Source organism: Xiphophorus hellerii, chromosome 11 (assembly GCF_003331165.1).
Source record: "Xiphophorus hellerii strain 12219 chromosome 11, Xiphophorus_hellerii-4.1, whole genome shotgun sequence".
Taxonomy (NCBI): domain Eukaryota; kingdom Metazoa; phylum Chordata; class Actinopteri; order Cyprinodontiformes; family Poeciliidae; genus Xiphophorus; species Xiphophorus hellerii.
In genome coordinates, this window is record NC_045682.1 from 9,031,386 (window position 1) to 9,056,391 (window position 25,006).

The window sequence follows — 25,006 nt, forward strand, 5'->3', positions numbered from 1 at the left end:
CACTGTCATAAATATATAGCTATAAATGAGTAAAGAAAATTGTTGTATATAAAGTAATGATTAATTTCTTTCATCCAAAGAGAAAATGTAAACACCAAAAATGTCTCCACTCCCATCAGTTCGACTTAAGCTGCTCCGTTATCCTTGTCTGTGCTAAAAAGCCAGTGACTATATTTTGGACATTTACCGGCATATTCTGGGTCCACATGAGGAGGATAGAAGCGAAAGTTGATGAAGAAAGGGATTGGCATTCCATACTTGAACCACTCCACCACATAGGGTTTTCCGTTCAGTGGGTGAGGCACGTCGCATCCCAAGATGACGCTCTCTCCTGCGCGTGCCGTCACAAACTGGGGCTCCTCTCGCACACCGTGGGCACCTGGGACACAAAGTGCACAAGTCAGTCTAAACTTACCAAGATATGTATCAATCTACTTATAGTCGTACCCACTATTCAAAGGGCAGATGCTTTTTTCAGATAGTGTGGTACAAATAATCCCTGGAAAAAGACATTTCCCAATTTGTCTCCTCTTCTATATCAGATGGTTCTATAAAAGACTAAAAGTCCTTCTACCTCACTAAACATATTAATGCCAAGCACAGTCAGAATGCAAGTAAACACAAATATTCTTGACTACCAACCAAGTGTAGTATTCTGTGACTAAGATTCGATAAGATACTCTGTGACTCGATAAGAAATGCAGTGCTTAGTTCAAGTTAAGAAAGAAAAAAAGAATGTAAAGTGAATGAAAGTACAGTACAGACCAAACGTTTGGACACACAGTTGTGTCCAAACTTTTGGTCTGTACTGTATGTAAGCAAGTGAGAAATTCATTGCAGAGGGAAGGATGAAGAAAGATCAGTAAGAGTAATTTAAACCAGTTACAATGCCTCAACAGAAGCTTTTTCATCCCATTTGACTCAGAGCACGGAGAGGCGTCAGCAAAGTAGTAGTGTGGCGTAAATGTCTGGATATTCAGAAATACCTCGACCTTTGACCCTTGCTGAACAGAATTCACTCTGAACTGGAGAATAAAGCGCTGAACGCCCTCTCTGATTCTGAATCCTTCTATTGTTCCCATGCCAGTTCTAACATGGCTCAGCTTAAAGAGAAGAATGAATGGTATCATCTTCCAAGTCAATGCATCTAATCAAATGTCTTAGCAGCTGAAAGAATGTCCTTCAGAACTGAAAAAGTAAGACGGAAAACAGAACAAGAACTTTGTCCTTTATGTGTCTATGAACTGAGACAGAAAGCGTCTCTATGTTTAACATTGCGCCGCCTAGCAAAGCCTATACAAAATGTCAAACGAGAACAATCATTATGTTATTGACTAAAGTGATATTCTTTTTTTATCCAGTACAACATTTACCAAAAATGACTTCACTTGATTTCATCCGTTTCAGTCTGTAGCTCTGTGTGGAAAATACAGCGCTAATGAAAAAAACAGCTATGTTCCTGACCAGAGGGATGGGTTGATCAATGAGAGCAATAAATTCAGTTATCTGTTCTGTAATCCCTTTCGTCTGGCTGCTATCCCCTAGAAACGTACATCCACTCTTCACTGTTTCCACTCACTCTCAGAATCTGCTGGGTCAACTTGTTCTCTTCAGCCAAGTGTGTAAAGTTTAAAGGCTTCACAAAATTGGGGGTATTGAATGTATCTCTTCAAAACAGAAAAGATCTTTACTTGAAAACTGAACGATTGGGTGCGTTTTGCCCCACAGAGTTTAGGCATTTCTGCCAGCTTACAGCTCACACATAAGAGCGATACGTTGATGCTTAGAGGATAGTTTCCTCTATAAACTCCCCAATTTTATTTATAACATACCGGAAGTCTGGTGAACATCAACTTGTGTTTACAGTGTCTTGGATTCAGAAACACGATTTTTTTTTCTTAACTCCTGGATGATGAAAAACAGTTAAATCTATCTTTCAATCTTTTGGTTTCACTGATAATCATGTAAATGTGTATTTCTGTCCCTCACAGGTAGGTGCGGTTGGGCCTTGAAGAGTAAGACAGATGCAAATCAATAAATGCTCAACAAATGTCACCATATTTTTTTCCTAATCTGCTGAGTACACAATAGAATATTAAATATGCTGTATGTTGACTACATTCCAATGAATCTTAAAGTAAATTTCTTAACTTATTCTATGAAATGTCAAAGGTGGAACTCAGCAGTGCAGCACTCGATTTATGGTGATAAATAAAACAACTGGCCATGAAAGACATATGTCCCCCTCCCTGTACATGAAGCGGAGTCTCTGCAGGTTTCACCGACTCAATAATAATAATAGTAATGCGAAAGATCTGCATAACGACAGAAATGTACAAAAAAAATTAAAATAAATAAACCACATAGGTTAGCAACCGGAGTAAGCCAGCCAATTGCAGAAAAATTTGCAGTAACTCATGATGAAGTAAAAAAAAACCTGGCTAGCTTTAGCAAATATTAGCAGCAAGCCAGTGGTAGCCGCAACCACACCTCAAGTCACAGAACGCAGTGAAGATATCTGCGGGCAACTCAAAGTTTTTGGGTAATGGTAAAGTCCTGTGAGAAAAAAGGAAACCAAACCTATTGCAATGAATTTAAGACATTTTAAGGCCTTGATTTTACAATTCTGAATTTAAGAAGTGTGAAACCAAGCTAAAATACTTTTAAACCACTGGAAACACGAGAAACCATTTTAGATAGTTCTGTTCAGTGCTGGAAGGAAAACAGCTAGTTAGACGCCCTCAACCAAAACAACATCAAGCAAGCAAAGTCAACAATCCCACTCTAACAAGGAAAAGGCAAAGCCAATTATTATAAAGTTTTTTTTTTCAACTTTTCCTTTGTGACCATTGATAGTCATTTAGCACTGAGCCTTCACCACAATACGAGACCAAAACAAAGTATCTGAATCACTAAGAGCAGGAAGGACAGCTCTAACATATGGTGCATGGCATTATGGGTAACACGGCGCTTACCGTGGAATCTGAGGTCTGCCATTTGTTTGGCAGTTAGCATGTTGTGTGCTGCAAAAGCCAGCAGTGAATGGGGAGAACCTAACAGGAATTCAGAGGAATGCTAAGCTACTAAGTAGGATTAAGTATAGTTACTTACTGATTGAGAATTTCTACTTGCTTGTGAACAAGTTCAGCTGTTTGTTACTTTGGATTCTTCAGACATCCACAAGTCTTTGTTGGAGGAGGATTCACCTAATTTGCAGATTTTCCTGGAGGGTTTTCTGTTTACTGAGGAAAATCCGTCTATTCGCAGATTAGAACGAAAATATTCAGAAGAAAATGCAGCTGTGGAAAATGCAGTACTTAGGGGCCCACTGTAATGCAGAAACATAGAAATCACACTGGAATATTGTTCTAAACCACCCGCTGCTTTGTGTCAAATATCATGTTGGTCTTTCAGAAGCTGTTTGAAACAGACATGTTTTGGTGTAAAAAAAAAAACTGAAGGATTTCTGGATAGTTTAAATGAGCTTGATAGGTTAATCAGCACAAAAAAGGAGAAGATGTCAAAGCAAGTCAGTAAACAACATTTCTCAAAATGGTTATTTTGAGTACTTTTATAGAAAATAAGGTCAATAGACAATGATGTGCAATTACCATAGCAACTGTTACCAAAGCCTCTCCCCAACTAACTGATGCTCAGAAAAAATCTTTGGTTCAGTGCAACACCAGAGTGGAGTTTGATGTGACGGGGTGTAAAATTAGTTGTTTTTTTTCCCCCCCATCTGAACCAAAAAAACATTTATGAATATAAACCAGCTGCATCATCTTAAAGAACTTAGGATAAGTAGAACAGAAAAACAATTTTTGAAGCAAAGAAGCTTCTCAAGAACAACAACAAAAAAACTCAAAAAGTCCTTCAGCTTAGTTGCAGTCTCCTCAAACTGTCTCTATGTTGCAATTAACATCTGTTCATCATGGAGCAGCACCAAACAATTAAACTACTTTGATAATTAAATATCTATAAAGCCGTGACCATAGATTCTCCAGTGCTCTGAGCTTTGAAATACATCCTGCAGCAGCATTACACATGCATGAAAAGACACAGCATAGGCTTCCCTCAACGGAAGAAAACTGATTTCATCATGCTTCGATCAAAGCGTTCATTGTATGTTTAATTCTTATTGTGAATGACCTCGCCACCCATAAAACACTGGAGAAGGTTACTATCAACGAAAAGCAATATGTAGCTTTCTTGAGAAGATTATGAGAGAAATCCTATCAGAACTATTAGGGTTTTGGTATGATTCTGCTTTGGTAAAAGAAAGCTTGAAGAAGCAGATAGTAGATAACTGAGCCATTTTTATTTATTTTTTTCCCCAGCTGTGATTTCTCACCCATCGTCACCTCACCCTCTCCCCCTCACACACACACCAACACACCGACATACGAGCACACACTCGCACTTCTTCTCGCACATGTAGCAGCTGTGCTACATGTTGATTGGCTGCTGGTGACATCATCAGACACTGCACAAAAACAGGGCCCCTTGGAAGGTATGACTTCACTGTTTCTACCTGGTGAGACGACGAGGACACCAGGGAGAGTAGAGAGCTAAAAGATGAGAGGCAGGGCACCCCACCCCCCACTCCCACCCTGCGCCATCCCACCCGCCCCGCCCCACTACCACCACAGCGTGGCAAACATTAAGGTTTAGCTCATTTACAATCAAAGACTCAGGGGAGGACACAGTGAAACCACTGAGGTGCACTGACTCACAACACAGCGCCCGGAGTGTGTGTGTGTGTGTTTGCTGGTGACTGATGCCAGGAGGACTGCTCACTTATGCAAGGTAGACCAAGCTTCACAGAGGCTTGTAACATAAACTGAGCTCAGCGATGGGAGACGCGATTAGGTAGGGGGAAAATGTTAGTTGTGGAAACTCTGGAGGCTCCAGAGCCCTTGGTTACATTCATGGATGGTGCCTAACCAGTAATATGCAATAATTAAAAATACATTAGATAACAAGGAGATAACACATGCCCTGCAGCTGCCAGATGTTTCATTAATATTTATGCAAATGCACAACTCCCTACCATCAAAGTACAAGAACGTTTGCTTTTACCTGCCTCTGAGGACTGCAGCATTATTACCGAAAATTTAGTGAATATTTAGGCGGCCTAAATAAAATGGCCAATACACTGTGGCTGTTGAAAAGGCCTGTAAATACGGGATTTTATCAACTTTAAAAGTGGAGAAGCCTACTTCGTTAGTAGCTAAATTCCAAAATCCAAGACAGCTTAAAAAGTACAATTTAAATTTCACTATTCTGTAATTAAGAATCACATAACATTGCTTCTCTTTCAGTATCTGGATCTTGACTGATCAGTTTTAAATTAAAGCAGAAACAGATATATTGGCTTTTGAGCAAGATTGGACAAATTTCTGCTTCACCTGATGGGAGAGCAGCCGGTTAAACACTCAAAAGGTCAATCTTCTTACAGATAAGGAAATACAAGGTACATAAAAATAAGTTTGTAGATGACACATTGAAGTGACACATGAGCCAAAGGCACCTCTGAATTTGATGCAACTCTGCACAGCTCATGCGCCATCTTTCACTCAAACTGCACCAAAGTGCGCATCACGAATAAAAGCCACACTGCTCGTTCACTATTCACGCAAACTATAAAAAGCAGTGACTGTAACTCGGCCTTAAGAGCCTCTAGCTCTCACCGACAACAACTTTCTTCATTGTGGCAATTGTTACTGAGTGAAGAAGACACTGTGCTCAGTATTACTGGAGTATTTCAAAGTAAGTCAGACATACATCAGAAGTACAATTGTCCTGGTTTGTAAGGTGAGTGGAGGATCGAAGCTGCAGACAAGAGTGTGGCAGTTGTACGACTGATTTAATGCAAAGTCCATAACTTTTACAGTACAACTCAGTAGAACGAGGAACAGTGAAAGGAGACAAAGAGGCAGTGCATGAACAGACACAGAGGTAGACGCAAGAATCCAGCATGAGAACAATGACACACAAGAGAATACACAAACACAAGGGTGATAAAAGCGGATGCGGAAGCGCAGGAGAGAAACTACCAAGGGCTTATGTGAATGACCAAAATACAAGTTCAGATGAAAGTCAGTCCAGAACCGAGACGATAAGAAACCAATCAGTATATTCTACAACATCTTGATGCCTTCATGCCTCATCATGTCATCAGGCTTTATTATTGGTCAACTACCCCAAAACTAAAATGTATAAAGAGCTAGCTTGTAAAAAGAAAAAAGTGCTAAGCTAACGCTAATATCAGTCTGTTTTGGTACAACTTATTGATAACTGACTTATAACCTGCAGATAAAACACGGTAAAGGTCGCTTTCATGTTTTATCTACTTAGAACATTGCTTTGATTGATTTTATGATTTTAATCAAATCAATTACATGCTTTCGATCACCAGTCCATCTTAGATCTATTCAGGCTTTGCTTGAACACTTGTTAACTCTAATAAACACTTCCATTCTCTGCAGATTTTATTTTAAATATTACCTGAAATGTTTTTTCTTTCTTTCTCATTTTAAGTGAAAACAGATGTGATATCTACAGGCACAAGTAATGACGATTAGAGTCACGTTCTATCCTATGTACTTTTGTTGAAACTTAAATTTCCTCAGGTCCAGCTGCTAGTTTTGGTCCGGCTCCTGGTTTATCCCTAGAAGTGTTTAACAGTGACAGCTTGGCCCACTCTGTAAAGTGCAAATAAGGCTGAAATATAAATGACACGTTCACCCTCCACAACAGCAATTATTCATGACTACAGCAAGGTCAGCACATTATCATACCATTTATTATTCTTTCACCTGCTCTGAGTCTCCCTGTGTCTGATTTAAAAGTTAAACCTGTGTTATGGCACTAACAAAATGAGACCTTTGTAAAATTAATGGAGCCATTAATAATGTTGAGATCCAACCAGCAAAGATAGTAGGGAGAATGAGCCGGGTTCTAATGGCTGTGCAGACGGCAGCTTTCTGAACCACATCTGAGATACGACAGTTTCAAATATCAGCGTCAAGCGTCCAAAACTGCACATTTGTACGCTAGATTTGATAACAGTCAATGCTGATTAAAGTTTGTTTTGAGGAATGTCACCCAACAAATTAATAGAAAATAAAAGAAAACTATAAAAGAATGACCAGCCCCCTTTTCGTTCCTGAATAGATAAGCTGCTACAAACAATAGATGGTGAAGAAAAACATCAACAACAACAAAAAAAAACTCAACACAAGATTCAGCTGTTGCTTCTGTGGACGAATTTTGAGCTCCAGAACCAAAACACCAGAGCAGGCCATGAAGAGCTTTTATAGCTTTATCAACGTCAGATAGAATAATAATTCATGTAAATCAAATTGCTCTTCAAATCAACTCAGAAAGACAAAATATGCAGTGACTTGAAAGTTCAACATTTTGTCTGAAGGGCTGCAGATTGTCATTTCTCAATCTGCAACCCTCAGATCCTCCAGCGAGGCTTGAACCCCTAATGCTACAACAGGGTGGGAGACTTGACCTAATTCTGAGTCTCTCGTGCAAGAGTTGCTCATTACTTGGAATTCAAAGGGTATCTTTCCAGGGTGCGGTAGCATCTGATCCTCCTTGTGTACGAGGAGTGGAGCAGAGAGACGTCGTGCTGCAGCAGGCGGAATATATTACTGTCAGACAAAGTAAAAAATGATTCAATTGTAGAAAAAAATATTTACCAGCTCAAATCTCTGTGAAAAGAAAGATTAGCCAGTTACCCCATAATGCAGCCATTAGCAAAATCTTAATTAATCAGCTTCTTCTTCATGATCTACATCTGCTGGAGATGAAGCTAATCATCTGTGACCTGACATTCCTAAGTCAAGACTCAGATTTTAGCATCACTGCTAAAATGCTGTTCAGAGACCATTTATTCAACTTTAGGAGCCGAGAGGTTCTTAAAATTGAGGTTCTGAAATGTTCCACATCACTCCATACATTTTGACCTCAGCTAGATGATATTTTTCTTGGCATTGGTATGGAGTTTGAAATTTACGGGGTGGAAATTCTAGCAGCAACAAACTATAAGCTAGCACAATATGTTGCCATGATGAGGTCATACGCGTCGCCTGACGCCAGCATGGCGATCCCTGCTTCAGGTTCTCAGTGAGTGAATGCTTCCAGGCCTCATGTCGATGGTTGGGCTGTCACTGACGCCGCCTCACCCCGGACCTTAATGCGCTGCCACCATGGTAACAAACCAGTCATGACCTTTCTGCTCATGTTTTCTGAGAACTACCGCACTCTTAAGATAAATAATGAGGAATTCCCTGAATTCTTGATCTGCCCCTGAAGACTTCATACTGGACTGACTGCATGACAATGAGGGGAAAAAAGGCAGAATAAGGATGTCCTTTGCAAGGTCTTGATGAAGAATGCTTTAGTTATTTTAGATGTGCACAACGGAGGGCCAAAGCGGCAGCAACGCTGTTTCTGCCTGCAGTGAAGGGCCTTTTTGGAATTTTATGCTAATCATGGTAACAGCGATGAAAAAATATGTGGAGTTAGACAATCTGAGTAAATAACCACTGCTGCACCACTGGAGATACAATATTCCAAAGGTGTTTCTGGAACATGTCACCGTAAAGAAATAGCTAAACTTCAAGATTGCACAACATGTAGTTCTCAAGGGACGAGGTCAGAACTAAAGCGCTGGGATGTGAAGCCCCATGCTATTAGACACCATGCAGGCGATTGAAGACCGAACTGCAGCATCAAAGTTCCTCTTCCCAGAAACTTATGGGGGACATCATGAGGAATTGTTGGAGTAGTTCGACACACACACCCCTAACCATCCCTCCTCATTTGCATGCAGAATTGGGTACACAAGTACATAAGTGAGCATTTTTGCGTGCGCATGTGTTTGCGCAGTTCCCCAATTTATCATGTCTCTTCAGAAAACACGGACAGGTTTTGTTTTTTACCAGCCAGTTTGATCTTCCAAACCTCAGTACAGCGATGGCGTACTGTGGCAGCTGTTGCAGTCTTGTTTTTATTGTGAAAAGCTAAATTCTCTGGTGTGCATGACGCATTACTGAATAAGAGAATAAGGTCTGATTCATTACTAAACCCTATTTTTTAAGGATTCTCCTTTCAGATTCCATCTGACAAAAGAAGAAAATCTTTTTTAAACCAACCCCACACCATACCAGTTAAACCATGTAAGTTAGGATTCAGCAAAAAAAAAAATATATATATTTAGAAGATCAACATTGTTTAGATTAGTTAATGAGAATAATTGTTGATAAAATGTACACATTTTTTCTGTCACAGATGACCTGTGACCCCTTGAACTCTGGGCCTCATTTTGAGAGATCTACTCAAAATACAAGAACTACTAGGTTTATTTGAGTTGAGAAGATCTTCTAGATCTAAATATCAACACCTATGTTACTGAGAACTATTAAATTAAGATGAAAAACACTGAATTTTTTTTTTTTTTTTTAAACCCATCTGCCTAGAAGATGTATTTTGTGATGTGAAAGTGTAATTGTAATCCAAAACATTTAGCAAATCACAGCCTGGGATCTGACCATTTACTGTGTCAAAATGCAAAAAAAGGCAAAGCACAGAAGTTTTGTAGCGGTATTATTTCAAGTCCAGTCCTCAAGAGCTACCACCCTGCAACTTTTACATCCACTCACGTCACCTAACAACAATCGTTTTGTGAAAGAAGAGTCAAAGTACCGCAAACAAAAAGCCCTCTGTTCACTCTGTGCTTCAGCATGGTAATCAGACTTTATAAATAACATGGGGCAATTTCTCAGGAGCCCACTGGGCCGTTTGGATGAGTGACACATTCATCGAACCATCAGAGCCAATAGCATCTGGCTCTGATGGGTCACGTAGCCAACATCATTCAATCACAGCAAGGGAAATGCATTTTCTCTAAAGCAAGAAAATATGGCGTCATAATTATCTACACGGACATCCAGGAGACCCGAAAGAGCCAAAAAGCAGTCAGGAGTCACTTCAGTGTGACCCAGAAACAATGGATTACAGGAGAGGAAATATTTGCTCTAACACAGATGATGACCGCGAAACAGCAAGAGCAGGACTACATTTCATTAGGACTAAACAGGAGTGCTCTATCTTCTGCACTTGAAGCACTTGTACCTTGTACTTATACCTGATATCTTAATTTTGCCTTGAAGTGTCTTTTGAGGACAGCAAAGTGTTTTTGAGCCTCTTACCTCCTGCTGATCAGCTGAAATTTAGGTCAGATGGCAGATCAGCGGATGCTCGAGTTCAGGAATCCCCACAAAGGAGCATGGATGATTCAGTGGCTGCAGAGGAGTTTTTATGTTCATTAAACTGATGACTGAACAAGCCTCGTTTCTATCAAATGGGGCTTGGAGTCTTTAACAGCCTTCTCCCTGCATAGGTGAATGAAGTTACTGTGTTGCTTTGCCATGTGTGTGTTTACTCATCATATAAATAAAATGCATAGTTAGAATCTTGATGTGACTGACTTATTAATACAGGTGGATGATATGGACTTAAAACTGTATCGTGATAAAATATGGTATTCTTTGTGATAGCGATAAGTGACGATAAAAACAACCTACGCCTTTTTTTTTTTCAGTCACAGCAATCAAAGAGCGACAGCAGAGCACCATAATTTAGATTCATTGTGTAAGTATACTGACATTTACATTTGCAGCATCTAGCAGATGTTCCCAGTCAAGAGTGCCGGATTCAGCAAACATTGCTTTGTGTTTTTCATGAAGACAGATACGTTGTCAGAAATCAGATGTTTGCCTAATGTTTTACCTTCACTTGTCAGGGGAGAAAGAAATGCAGCAATGAAGAATGAAAACACTCACAGTTTCCCTCGGCACATTTAAAGCAGGAAACGATGTCATCGCATCTACATAAACACACATCTCGGTCTAAACTGAACATTTGTTCGGTGTAAAAAAACAGAACTGCTGGAGCCTGATAGATAATAAAAAAATGTTTTCCAGTAGTAATGTGCGAGCAAAAAAGATAAGAAACTTCGCGGATATGTTTTAGGAAAAGCATTGCTGTGAAAATCTAACACAGAACATTATGTCTAATTGACCCAGAAGTTACCAACTATCAGACCTGGAGCATTGTATCTAATAATAACTATCCAATAGTCTTGATTTCAAATCGACCAAAATAATCAGAACAGTTGTTTTTTTTTCCACAATTGAGCTGCTTTACAAGAGGTGCAGCAGTATTCCTCACTGACAACTCGTCGAATGATATTCATTGTACAGGACATCTGAAAACAGTGGCAATGTTTTACAGTAATTGATTGTGCAGTATGCATATTGTTTCTGTTTTAATTTTATTTTTTTATTACAAAGGCAAAAAAAAAGGAAACGGATGTTTGACGGCTGGAAGAACCTTATTACTGGACATGATTTGGATCCAAACAGTTTCCATTTATTTTCAGTAGAAATGATAAGTGTGTAGGTTTTCTGCCAAAGATTAAGGATAACATTCGGTCTGCAGGGCAGGAACAACTTTGAGGTTTTCAACAAAATGCCACATTCATTGATTTCATTCAGGATTTGCTTAATCCTTGTATGAAAACTTAGAAATGAGGTCAACGGAAAGAAATGTGCCAACTTTATTGCAGAAATTACTAAACATGCATCTCCCCAGGTGAGATTACTGAGTACTGACTCCTACCAAATGTAGGAGATAAATGCTGTTTTTCTCTGCGGAATGATGTCCATTGAACAGTGTAAGCAGCTTTCAGTAAAACCAGGATGTTGCCCTAATTATGTCTTTATTTACATATGACAACTCTATCCTGCGTCAAGAAGATACACACACACACACACACTTCCTATTCCCATCTCTCCAAAAACCTCTCATATTTCTGCTCACCTCTGCAATCTCTACATTAATCAGATGCTAAACCATGCATTCTCCACATGTTTTAATAGTTTTTAACAATTTCAGTGAATTACTGAACCTCTTCACTGAGAGCTCATGTTTGTCTAAAACCTTTTGGCTGGATGACATTGATATGACCTTCTGAACGGAGGACTAAGAACAGTTCATGTCAGCAGAATGCAAGGTAAGTTGTTACCCGACACCTTGAAGCCATCCATAGAGGCCGCCATGTTGATCAGTCAGCATGATCCTTACGGGGCGATCGAGCACTATGGATACCACCCTGAGAAAATGTACCAAATGTGTTGGGAGTAAAGATGCTTTATAGCTGTTTTACATAATCCAAGAACATATGTCCAAAAGTTAGGCCTTACCCAACTGTCATCTTCAAAATATACTAATTATAAATCATTAGTGTAAATAAAAACACAGTATCCAGCCTTACATCAAAGCTTAATTTGATCAAAATGGAGATTTAAGTGTCATGTCCATCACATCGTCATTGTTGCTATTTTTTTATTTTTATCATTCCTCTCATATTACCTGGGAGTAAAACACAGAAGCAATTTACAAGCCAGTGGAGCAAAGATGAAGAACCGCAGAGATAATCTTTACCATTTCCCTGGTAAAATTATATGGCATTTAGAGCTGGAGCTTTACGCATTTATTTTGATTAATTAATTAATTGAATAGATTTTAATGGATTAAAACTTAATCACTTTTTGTTGTTTTTATATACGAAAGTCCCAAGTCGGAACCTTTGTATTCGTTTCTGGTACACCCATAAGTAGCGACACCCGCGAAGAACTCTGATGGATGACCGCGGATCAGACGACCAGTTTTTGCTTCCAAACCTGATGAGACACTGGAGAAGACAATAGTAGTGTGCAATCTGTGCAAAAAGCAGTTTGCGTATTAGCAAAGCTATTCAAGCCTAAAATCCCATCTCAATGCCAAACATGTTGCAGCAGCACAGACGTTCTCCACGCTAACGTCAGAATCCACAGTTCACTTTCCCTGAAACACTTGAAAACTGAAAGAGTATCATAGCACTTTGCGCCAATCCGATGGTTGAATAGCACAAATAACAGATTAAAAACAATACATGTCTCTGTTGAGCTCATATGTCTATTTTTTCAATAATTTAGAAGCAATAAGGGTTTCTGAATTTTTATTTTATTTTTATATTTATTTCAATCAAGTCCAATCACTAGTTGTGGTACTTTGTAGAAGTGTTAATAACGCTTGACGTCTTTCTCATCATGTCAAGTTACCACAAACCTCATTACAATTTATTGAAAATTTATGTGAAAGACCAACACAAAGTAGGGCCTAAATGTGAAGTAGAAAGAGAAGAGTGCATGGTGTGTCCTTTCATAAATGACTCAGTACCCCTTTTTCTGATACCCTTAAGTAAAATCCAGAGTAACAACTCTGAACCTCTCAAAGTATAATAGTCCTCCTAAACTCAGTGGGTAGTAGCACAGAGCATTAATCAGTAAAGCAACCTGGAGCAGCTGCAGAGAGTCAAAGCTAAGGTGGAAGCATCTGCGTCATTATTCGGCCATAAATCTGGCCTTTATCAATGAGTCGTAAGAACAAGCTATTTGTTGAAACAAAGCTAAAGCTACTACACTTTTTAAGTGGAAATTTAAACACGTGTGTCTTGAAATTTCCACCATGTCTTGTACATTGGGCAGGATAAGTTCCTAATTACTGGTCCACACAAGGATTTTTCTCCAATTTTTAAGCTTTGCCAACATGCAACCCCTTCACGACGGGTGTTGGGGTGTTAAGCTTAAAACTTGAGTTTAATTTAAAACAGCACAGATGAGGCTATGATCCGATATATTAAGACTCAATTCCATGAATGATTAATGAGTGTGGAGAGTCTGCATGTAGGAAGCTGACTGTGCTGCATCACTGGGCCAGGCTGTAAAATGAGACTGGAGAGAAAGCCAGCCAGCTCGGGGAAGTGGGCTGAGAAGAAGGAGAGGGGAGGGAAGGGAGTAGGCGTATGGCGTACAGTAGTGAGAGAATGTATATAAAACCCCACAGGGAAACCAAGATGTATGTTAGCAGGAAGTCAATATCAAAACCAAACTGCTGCACTAAAAACCTTCTGAAAGAAAATGGAAGACCTTAGATTTCAGACACCCTACATCTGAAAGTACCACTAAGAAATACCTGAACAGGCAGCACCAGAAACATTACAAAATCTGTGTCCTTTGAAAACTAGAGTCTCTAAGCAAATCAGGAAAACACTGACAAATTACAGCAGAGACTTTCCTTTGAGAATAATGGGTAAGTCTGACTGCAGAAGCTTTCTGGAGGCTGAATTCATTAGCGTTATCCACAAACAGCATCTGCATTATTGCATTGTCATAGTAACAATGTGACAAGGCGGATAAATAAAATAGGCTTATGAAAGACCACAATCCTGACACAGAGTGGCTGAGTGGCCTTAAGATGTGGGTATTATGGAGCAAAGTAGGAAGTGCAACCATACAATAAACAAAAGGCTTTAGTCCAAAGATGGAGCTTGTAGCCTTATTAAAGTCTCTGTGTTCTTGAACAGTGGCTAATATAAGCTTTCCTAAAGCAGTGATTGACAGAGTGTGGTTACCACAATAAACTCAAAGAAGCTTTGAGAGGGACAAAGAAAGATGTAAAGGTTTCTGATATTTTAGAATACGCTAGGAAATGTCAAATAAGTCTCACTCAGTGAAATGTGTTGGGTTTGCCTGTGACAGAAACATCCAGTAGGATTAGTTTAGTCCAAGAGACACACATCATATAGTCAGATGAGGTTACATTTGGATACAGACGATTAATGGAACAAAGGGATGTTGGGTTATTGAGAAAACCCATCCAAGCTGTTCAGAGTAAAAGTTTTAAAAACTCCAAACAGTATCTGTGGTGGTTTATGGGTCCATTAGTGTCCATGCTATGACTGACTTTCATATGTCAGGATTTTAAAAGAGTCATCTATTCTCAAAAGGTCCAAGGTTATTTCAGCAGGACACAGCTGGATTAGGAAAATACTTTGTATCGGTGGATAGCGATATAGCCTCAACCTGATAATAGAATAAAAATATGTGCCCAGACATATGTCTGGAAAAACTCCAATCATTCCACAGGACTAATTAAACAATGGATGTGCTTCTCTCATCTTTTACCTGCCAAGCATAATTGTTCCTACAAGTTGATATAGAAACCCTGAGTAATTACTGAGATCAGACTGAGGTTTCTCTGACAAAGATGAATTCGGTCTTTGAATTACACTGTATGGTGCAGCGTGTTGCCGAGATGGCAATGCTGATCTCTAAAGTTACAGGACACCAGATGAGATATAAAGGGTTCTGTTGCCACCATGTCAAGCTTCAAAGTCTCAGTTCAAGGCAACGTTTAAATTAAATTTAATTATATTATTCTCAGCACTTGGAAAAATCTGAAGTGCCTAAACAGAAAAATGCTGGAGTCATGCTTGACTTAATGTGAAAGGTCTGTTGAGGGTGTATAAAAACAGCTTCTTCATGAAAACATTCCACCAAATGTCAAGGCAAAACTGTTCAACCGCATCTCAGTAATAAAGAACAAGTTTTTACTTCACCTGTTCTGATGCTTGTTTACACACTTTGAAAATCATCCAGTCACATGGCAGAGCAACTTAATGTATTTCGGCACCCAGGCATGGTGAAGACAACGTGCTAAAGTTCAAACTAGGCCTGAATGGGACGTAAAGTCTCTCAGTGGGGAAATTCAGGTGTACCAGCAGCAACACAGCCAACAAGCAAATATTCAGAGGACCTTCAGACCTGTCGATCACCAACATTATCTGAATGTTCAGTCACTGAGGAAAAAAAATGATTTTGCTATGATTTTATTTAATCAGTTGTTATATCATTAAAATGTGCATCCCAGCTATTATTTTTCACTAAATCTCTTGTCTCGTTAGATAGGGTCGCGTCTCTGACGTTGGGCTGTGGACGTTCAGTGAATGTCGGCTGAACATTTGCTGGATGTTTCCTAGATGTGAGCTGACCGTCCAGAGACAACGTCCACCGAACAGTTAATCGCGTTTCATTTTGATGTTCAGCAAACATCGGCTGCAAACATTCACTGGACGCTCATGGCAACCAGCGTTCATGGAAAATTCAGTACTGGTTTGGAACATGCAAGACGATGTATGTAGATTCATACCAACACAAAAACAAAACAAAAAAACTGTATGTTAGAGTAAGACTGTACAATCTTAACTCTTAAGGGGAGGGGACAGTGTGACACATCACAAAATATCTCTTACCAACAATATTTTCCATCATCTTGGCAAACCCAGCAGCAGATTAGTTCACTGACCCAAAGTGGAGGTTAAGGGTTGCCAGTTGACTGTCAGTCACCTCTCCTTAGGCCAAATATCAGACTGATTGGCATCTATAGGTTGTATGAAGTGTTTTGTCTACTCTGAGCAACAGTAATGCTACTTCAGGAGTAGCAGGAGACATTCCCACTCATCTCACTCACTGCCTGTACCCACTTTGTCACAAGGAGGTGCAAAATGCAACATCCAGAACAATACAATACTTTTTTCTTTTTAAAGAAGCATTAGCAATTACATAGATTTTTCTTCTATGGTAAAATGACACTGTTATGCAAGGAAATCTAAACATAATGGGTCAAGATGAAGAAAGAAAGAGATAAATAGATTGCAAATAAATTACAGTTGGACGGGTAAAACAGCAGACATGTATGGAGGAAATCTCCAGAGATCCCCTGTGAACACACCAGGGTGTTGTGTTCACAACATGGCAACAACTCCGCGAATGACATCATGTCAAGGATCAGCAGGTAACACTGCTTTAACATCCAAGTGGACAACAGAGACTCACAACCAACAGTCCAATGTTTGGGTATATTCTGTATCAGGTCATTTCATCTTCACTCCATTCATTTTGACAACCATCAAGCCACTGAGGTCTGAGTTATAAATTGCTCTTCCGACCTGTAAACCCACAAAGTAATCCCACTTAAACAAGAGAAAACCTAACGTATAAAAAGCAATTACAGAATCAACTTGTCTGGCTCAGCCTGCAGTACTGTAGGCTTTAAGTTTCTACTGAATTCAGTCTGATTCAGGGTCAGTAAGAGAGATGCAGATACATTGCTTTATTATTTCCTCACGGTGGCTGTACACTGTTTGACTGATAGGATTATGTAACCATGAGGAGACTTCTATTTCCAAAGCAGACACATGAGATGAGCTGAACTGGAACAACTCAAAGTTGGAAGAAGAGTGAGCGCTCAACACTGTGATTTCTATTATTTCTGAAGGATGTAAACCGTTAGAAAATAGGTCAACAAAAATAAAGTACCAGTAACATCTAATTAAAACTTTTTAAAAAGTCACGAGTCTGTCAGCACAAGGCTTAACGTTGTCCTTTGACAGTCCAGGAATATGTTTGAAACCAGGCAACAAAAGTCTTTTTAAACTAACAAACTACTAACTGGTAGGGTTGCAAAAATCATAAACAATTAAACACAATCGATACTAAAACATAAATTATTCAAAAATACTCCTTTGTGTGAAAATCTCCCCAAGTTGTGCCCATTTTCTAACACAAACACTCAGCGCTTCCTGTCACTTCGGCGCCTCAACTGAACAATTACCAAATATAGAAGTCCTGTGAACAGCATGTTGCTTTCTTAAACTGACAAAAAAAGCACAAATTTTGTTCAGAGATGTTTTACCTATGAGGCAGGCAAACAGGCAGCCCAGATGCTAGCTGTGCTAATGCCAATGACAGAAACTCTGATGCCAAACAAGGTCAGAAAAGCTCCTGTTTCTGCAACAGTGAAGTAGTAAAGGCTCCCACTTACTTGGGTGTACTGTGCATGCTATGCAACTGTGAGTCCGTGAACAGTTGAGATTTCATAATCAAGTGTACCAGTTGTAGTACTTCATGTCCCATAATGCAAATGGATACAGCTAGTTGGGCACCTAGCCCCGTTTCTCCACAAGGACAGCCACCGAACACCTGCTAGTGCAGTGGTTCCCAAAGATTTTCTGGGCAGTTTACTGTGAAACAGTGAGTAACAGGTACACAGTTGTAAAAATGGAGGTCTGTGAGGATGTATCAAGCAGACATTCACATTGAGCCGGCCTCATAGAGTGAAGTACGCTGAAGTAAGTGAAAGTCTTTGAACTTATGGACAACACACCCTAATGCTTTCTCTTTAAATATTAGCTTTACGCATATTTGGTTGCTCAACAGTTCCCATGCGTTTCCCAAGTTCTGAGTCCACACCACACAATGCTCCATGCTACTGCAGGTACCAGTTGATACATAAAAGGACATAGAGTAGTACCCTTTAGCTGATAACTGTGATAACTGTGGTGGGATTTTCTACTGACTGTCCAGCAAAAACAACAAAACATAAATCTGAACAGGTGATCCACTGCCATATTTATGTGCAGAGTCATTTAGTTTTTAACAGCAGAGATCAGATCAATGGAAAGGTCACAGTCAGGCACTCCTAATGAAAAGCTGAAAATATCCCAACACTGTGTGAGTGTATGTGTGTGTGCGTGTGTGTGTGTGTGAAAATGCTTACAGGACTGAGAGCCTGTCTTTTCTTGGTCAGCAGCTTTGTTTTTGCCATCAGCCACCCACTTCACTTCGACTGCTCATTAAGTGATTAGACTGGAGGAATCATCAAAAAATTGGAACACAAAAAAGTTTGTGGGAAACAAATTAATTAAGTAGCTGGGCTACATACCAGTTCGATTTTCTACACCCAGTTTATCCCTGAATACACGCTAGGAGTTGGAAGACAGGACCAACACATCACAAAGGGAAGTTTGAAGCCTAGAATAGCTTTTTTTTTTTTTTTTTTTTTTTAAAACGCTCCGAATGAAAACACGATTTTATCCTAAAACTAATGAATCAAATTATTTACCGTATTTTCCGGACTATAGAGCGCACCTCACTATAAGCCACACCCACAAAGTTTAAAAAAAATATTTTAAAAAAATTAAAACCTGGAAACTTACATATATAAGCCGCTGGTCTCTCCGCTGCTCTCGGTTTTCCACCTGAATAAATCTGCTATTAAGGACGCAGCCCTGCGTCTCCAACGCCGAACCATAGATAGCTGCACGTAAACTCACGCCGAGTTTACGTGCAGCGGCGTTTATCGAGCTGTACTACCAGATCGATAACCTTCAACTTAAAAGCTGCATCATATGAACTTCTTCGTGTTGTGTCCTTGATGAGGGGGTATTAGTTTGAATAAATTTCTCCGTCGTGCCTGCTGCTAGCATGTGCTTGTTCTAAATGAAAAGCAGCACTTTCTTCTTTGATTTCCAATTTTGACTTCCAATGATTCACTTCCTGCTATAGAGCCCCCTGGTGGTTGAAGAAAAATCCACAGAAAAGCCGCCTGGTTCAAAACGTGTGAAAAAAGTAGTCAAATACGGTATTTGTAGAACTGGTTGCTGCTTTTACACTCAGTTATCTCTATATCGACTAATCTATCAGCCAATTTTCTGCGTACCTGGTCTGAAAAATGTTAAATTGTTTTAAGTTGTGAAAGATGATGTCTGCATTGACCCAAGATCTGACTGAACACTATAGCAACTAACCTTTTGCCATCTTCTTCTATTCGACATCTGAACTTTTGCGAAGTGATCCGTCAAATAAACACATCGTACAAACAAGAACAGTGAACCTTATTTCCTTTCTAGTGACACTGATTCACCAACAGCATGACTCACACTTCAGTTTCGCAACAGTCAATAACATGTTAATGAAAAAAAAGCTAATTATTGTAAACTGATAGCTAAAAGGAATGATCTATCCTCTTCCATAAATATGTTTGTTATATTTGAAGCAATTAACATTTGATAAATATTTATTATTGCTAATAATAATAATAATAATGTATTTCTGGGTTCCCTGCAGAAAAGGGAGCAACATCAGGATATGGATGATTCGTCTGCTTCAGATTCATATGGGCTCTCGGATCTTTTTCAATCTACTCTGCATTTGATCATCACTTGCTCAAAATCTAAAACGCTCTGACTGACCAGACCTTTAACTGAATAGAGACGCATTCAGAGTGGAAGGAGCTTATTTTCATTGGCATTGAATGCACTGTGCTCTGTTGTTGAACTTTAACTGCAGGGCAGCTAATAGACACCGGATATCTGCAAAACTGTTCCTCACCCAGCACAAAGTACCAGTCAATGTGGAGACGTAGCATGACTCGTCCCTGTATCATAATTTTTTTTCCTCCCTTGTCATTTCTCAACCTCTGTCTGTTAGTTTTACAAACCTAGTTAAGATTGAAGTTTGAGGGGGAAAAAAACTGTGATTAAAAGAAATGGATTCTGACACTTTATCAACCAAAACAGCAGCCAACATTCACAAAGAAGAATAAGTGTGAAGATCAGTCTCCCCAGTATAGAGATGAAACTAGATTTTTACAGACAAAAAAACCAATAAGACAATTATTTTTGTCACTGTCTGTAGTTAAATCAGGCCAAACTTTTCTTATTTTAGGTTAGTCAGAATAACTTAAATTATTTCTATTTGCAGAATTTATTTCTGAGATTTTTTGTAACTTCACAAGGATAATTTGGTTAAAATGTATGACTTGGGTCAAACTTTTTGGGTTTCCACTTGCTGACCTGGTTTAGGTTAACTGACACATTTGAACTAATTGGAAGCACACATTGGATTTTTTTTAACACTCTGCTTTTTGCTGGTGTGATGAGAAGAAGTAAGGCAAGGATATCGGGAAGAGATCTGTTCAGCTGCACAAGTCTGGTTCATCCTTGGGAACAATTTACCGATGCTTGAAGGTGCGGCATTCGTCAGTTCAAACAATTTTATGCAAGTGTAGACATGATGGGAACGCCCAACCATCATACCACTTAGGAAGACACATTGCTTGTGTTAACGGGTTCTGGTCCAAAATGTGCAGGATGACCCCAGAACAAAAACCAAAGACGTTATGACGATGATGCTGAAGCTGGTGAGGCAGAGTCATTATCCACAGTGAAATGTGTCATGTACTGAGGTGGCCTACAAATCAGACTGATTTATAGGCCACCTCTGTCCATTCTTCTTTCAAGAATAATGGACCAGAACTGTTGTGAGAAGCTTGAAGAAAGAAACCCAAAAGTTTTGACCAATACCATTTAAAAAACAATTATCCTAAATCTACTTAAACTTTTGGATTGTAAGTCAAATGTAATAATCATCATCATCATAAAATGTTGTTGCAAACATTTCAGGTAAAATTGAAATAATTAAATTTCTCTGAGAACAAAGAGAAATTTGGTCTCATTTAACTTGGACTCTGTCTCTACTTTAGACTTATACTAAACCAAGTTTCTGTTGATCTTGATCTTGCTTTCGAGGAAAGCCCAAAGCTCAGATGTTTGGTGTGTTTGACTGGACAGACAGAAGCTTTAGGATCTTAATCTGGTTGGAAAACAAAAAACTGAAACAAAAAAGACATCTGATCAGGAGTTTTATTAGGACATCCTTATAGTGAACTGTAATTATGACAGGAGAACATAAGATTCAAATAAACCTCTTCTTCATGTTCAACAGACTTAATGTTGTCATACAAATGCAATGAAGCTGTTTCTGAAAGGTCAGAGTAAATGTTCAAACTGCCTTTCTGAAGTTGCTGATGTGTTTCCATAGATACAAGATGTTTTACATTAACACTGCTCAGTCTCTGAAATCATAGCTTCTCTATTACACTTACTATGGTTGGTTTGTTAGCCTCTGAATTTCAAGCAAACTCCACCAGAGTCAGCAAAACCAGGAAAATCCTTATTTAACCAGCAAAACAGAACTTACAGCTACGAATGTGAGACTGTGACAAATCTGGAACCGGTGGCTGATGCTGTTTTTTGTTCACCTTGCTGATCCATGACCACACTACTTTACCGGGACAGTACACTCACACTTCTAGTTGTCTAATGTATTGGGTCTTCACAGTCTCAAGTGCAGAAAACCATAGAACAAATACAAAATTATATGGACAATAATGAACATTTCAAAACCCTTAGATAAATACACAATCCTAGAATTAAGGGCTGCGTACGTTGCTTTAGCCTGAATTCACAGGCTAAATCAGAACCACACTAGAAGCATTAATCTGAACTGTAATACTAAGGGTAGCATCAAGATGCAGATCAAAGCATTTTTCTTATTGACTGATGTCAGGGTCACCCAGTCCACCCTAAGTTTGCTGTTTGCTTTACAACAGCATGCTTCTGTCTACCTATAGAGAGAGAGTGAAAGATGATGAGAGGAAAATCTGAGAAAACACCCAAAATGCCATATGCTTTGGCAAATATTACACAAACAAGAAGCCAGCAATAACCCAAGTTAGCTTAGCATACATCAGTCAAAAAAAACAAGGTAACATAAGTGTTCAGGCTAACACTTTCCATTTTAGAAAAAGTTTAATTAGGGCTGCACAAAATCATTGCAATTGCTGTAAATATCCCACAGGGCTCACTCTGGATGTCCCTGCACTAGATGGTGGTCCATATGCAGAAGTTAAGGGTACAAAACTGAAATAAACTAACTTTGTGAGTAAAATGCTCAACACTGGTGAAGCCCACTGGGGAATTTCTGCAATGCTCAACAAAAAAAGACAAATACTTCTCTTTCATCCAATAAGACAAGACAGCAGGATTCACTATATGTACTAGGGACACAGTGTGATACATTTTAAATTCAACATGTCAACATGTTTTATCTTTAAGTCAATCATTTAAAGGTAAGAATTACTTTATTGTCACTTACAATCTCTTACTCATTTGGAAATGTGCTTCTGTGTTTTTCTCCAGGTTTCATTGTGAGTGAATACTTTCTGTCTCTTTCTCTGGCACTTTTACACCTGCTGTGTTTCCTGCTGAAGAGAAGACAACCGGGACCTGACGCAATAAAAAATAAAAAATAGAGCACAAACTGCTCACGTCTGCTGGACTCGATGGCCGTGTTTGTGTCAGCACATATTTAGTGCTTTGCAAAACTGGTCCATGCACAAGATGAGCGAATTAAGGAGCAAACAGCACAGCTTCATCAAACTGTTCATAAAAGACAGACTCAGTGATCTGTCTGCACATAATCACATAAACAGTAGCTAAAACAGAAAGCATGAGTTTCACAACAAGGCCATTAGCTGATGCAAGTCGTCATCCAAAGGGAGTGATTCATGCATGATTCCTTCCAAATTTCAGTCGCACTCGAGCAAGAACAGTAAGAAATGAGTCAAGCATGTGCAAGAGTTTCAGTGACCATGGTGTGACTGTGCTTGATTGGCCAAACTGGTCTGACCTGAACCCAACAGAGACTCTATGGAGTGTTGTCAACAGGAAGATGATCGAAATCAGACCCAACAATCCTGTTTGACACTTCAAGCTATCAAACAGTCTGATCACCTCCGTGCCATGCCGCATTGAGTGAATAAAAGTTAACACACTTTTCAGAAGCCTAATATTTCTGTTTAGAATATCCTCTTTTTTTAATCGATCCGAAGTAATATAATAATTTCCACACTGACTCTGAATTATGGTTTTCCATTATCTACAAAACTAGAAGAAGTAAAGGCTTGAAATAGTTCACTTTTTGTGTAATTAATCTATATAATTTATAAGTTCTACTTTCTGACATGAGTGCTAAAAAAATACTTAACTTTTCACAATATTCTAATATTTCGAGATGTACCTACAGTTTCTCTAGCGACAGCTGCAGCAGCGTAGAAAACCAACGATCACTGTGAGAGCTTCAAATCACTCTGAGGTCAAAGAATTTGGTTGTGACTACTGTGACTAGGTAACTAATCATCAATTTATACGACCGTGGAAAATTTATACTTTTGTACATTTCTGATGTTACCATGACAAACTTCTACTTACTCTGAGGGATTTTATGTGACAGAAAAATACAAAGTAGCACATAGAGCTGCACAGGAAGAAAAGTGTATAGTGTTTAGCTTTTCTTTTTTTTTTCCAAAATAAAAGTCTGAAAAGTGAATGGTGCTTTTGCATTTAGCAAACATGAGTGAATACTTGATAGAATAGCATTTGCACTGCAGTTACAGCTCCAGATCTTTGACTTGTGCCCAGATGGTCAAGGCTTGGCATATAGTTTCATAACCTCACCTTCCTCTAGAACTTCCTCCCTGACCAGACTGCAGCATTCCTTGGTTTCCATGCTGCTTGTTCACTAAGGTTCTCTAAAAGAACCTTTTAAGGTCAGACACAGAACCCAGGAGTTCAAAGAAGTTTGTTAAACTATAATTCATTTAGCAATTGAAGTAAACATGGGTGAATGCACGCCACATCTGTAAAAAAAAAAAAAAAAAAACAGAGCATCCTCTCTCCCCTCTGTTACTCTACAGCATGTTTTCAACAGTAGAGCTTCTCATGAATCATGAATGCTCTGGCTAGCTAGCATAGCCACCCAAGACAGCAGATAAATGGTTTCCTGTAACGGTAAGTTGTTTCTCTACCATTAACAGATTTAGCAGCATACACACAAGATTGATTGACAAAGATAAACCCCTCCTTCTAGCTCTGATTGCTTTTGGTCTGGAGATGTGCATTTCTTCAGTCAGCAATAATAACTGCTGACTGAGGAAGCGGAGGAGATCAATCTGTTCACAGATTATCTGTCTTACGTTACAGCATCACAACATGGTGAAGTTTTAACAATAAAAGTAAAAATAAAATTAAAGTTACATACTGCAGCTGACATAATTTTGATAACTAAAACGGGTCGAGAGTTTGACATTTGCCATCGTCCAGCATCCCACTCGCCTTCCTTCCCCATCCCTCCCGGCAAGCAGTGGCATATGTATTTATCTGGTGACTGCGCGGCATTTATCACACAGCTTAGTCATAATTAGTGCAACTTAGTCTGGGGCACAGAGCCTGTTAGTGGGCATATGTTCAGATCTGGTTAAAGACACAGTGTTCCCCTGAGGGGACGGCTGAATGTGGACATGTGTGCCTGTGAAGCTCTCTGTGGAGCGCACCCTGAGCTTCCATTAACACAACCCACCATGT

General features: G+C 39.2%; 1 protein-coding gene across 3 annotated transcripts in view; it reads right to left on the bottom strand.

Annotated features, from left to right (window-relative positions):
- Window positions 1-25,006, bottom strand: part of igsf9bb (immunoglobulin superfamily, member 9Bb) — a 99,190-nt gene that overhangs the window by 69,690 nt on the left and 4,494 nt on the right. For all 3 annotated transcript variants that reach the window (XM_032576649.1, XM_032576648.1, XM_032576650.1), the window contains exon 2: window positions 188-379. In XM_032576649.1, the coding sequence (XP_032432540.1) occupies window positions 188-379 (192 nt within the window). The remainder of the gene's footprint in view (window positions 1-187; window positions 380-25,006) is intronic.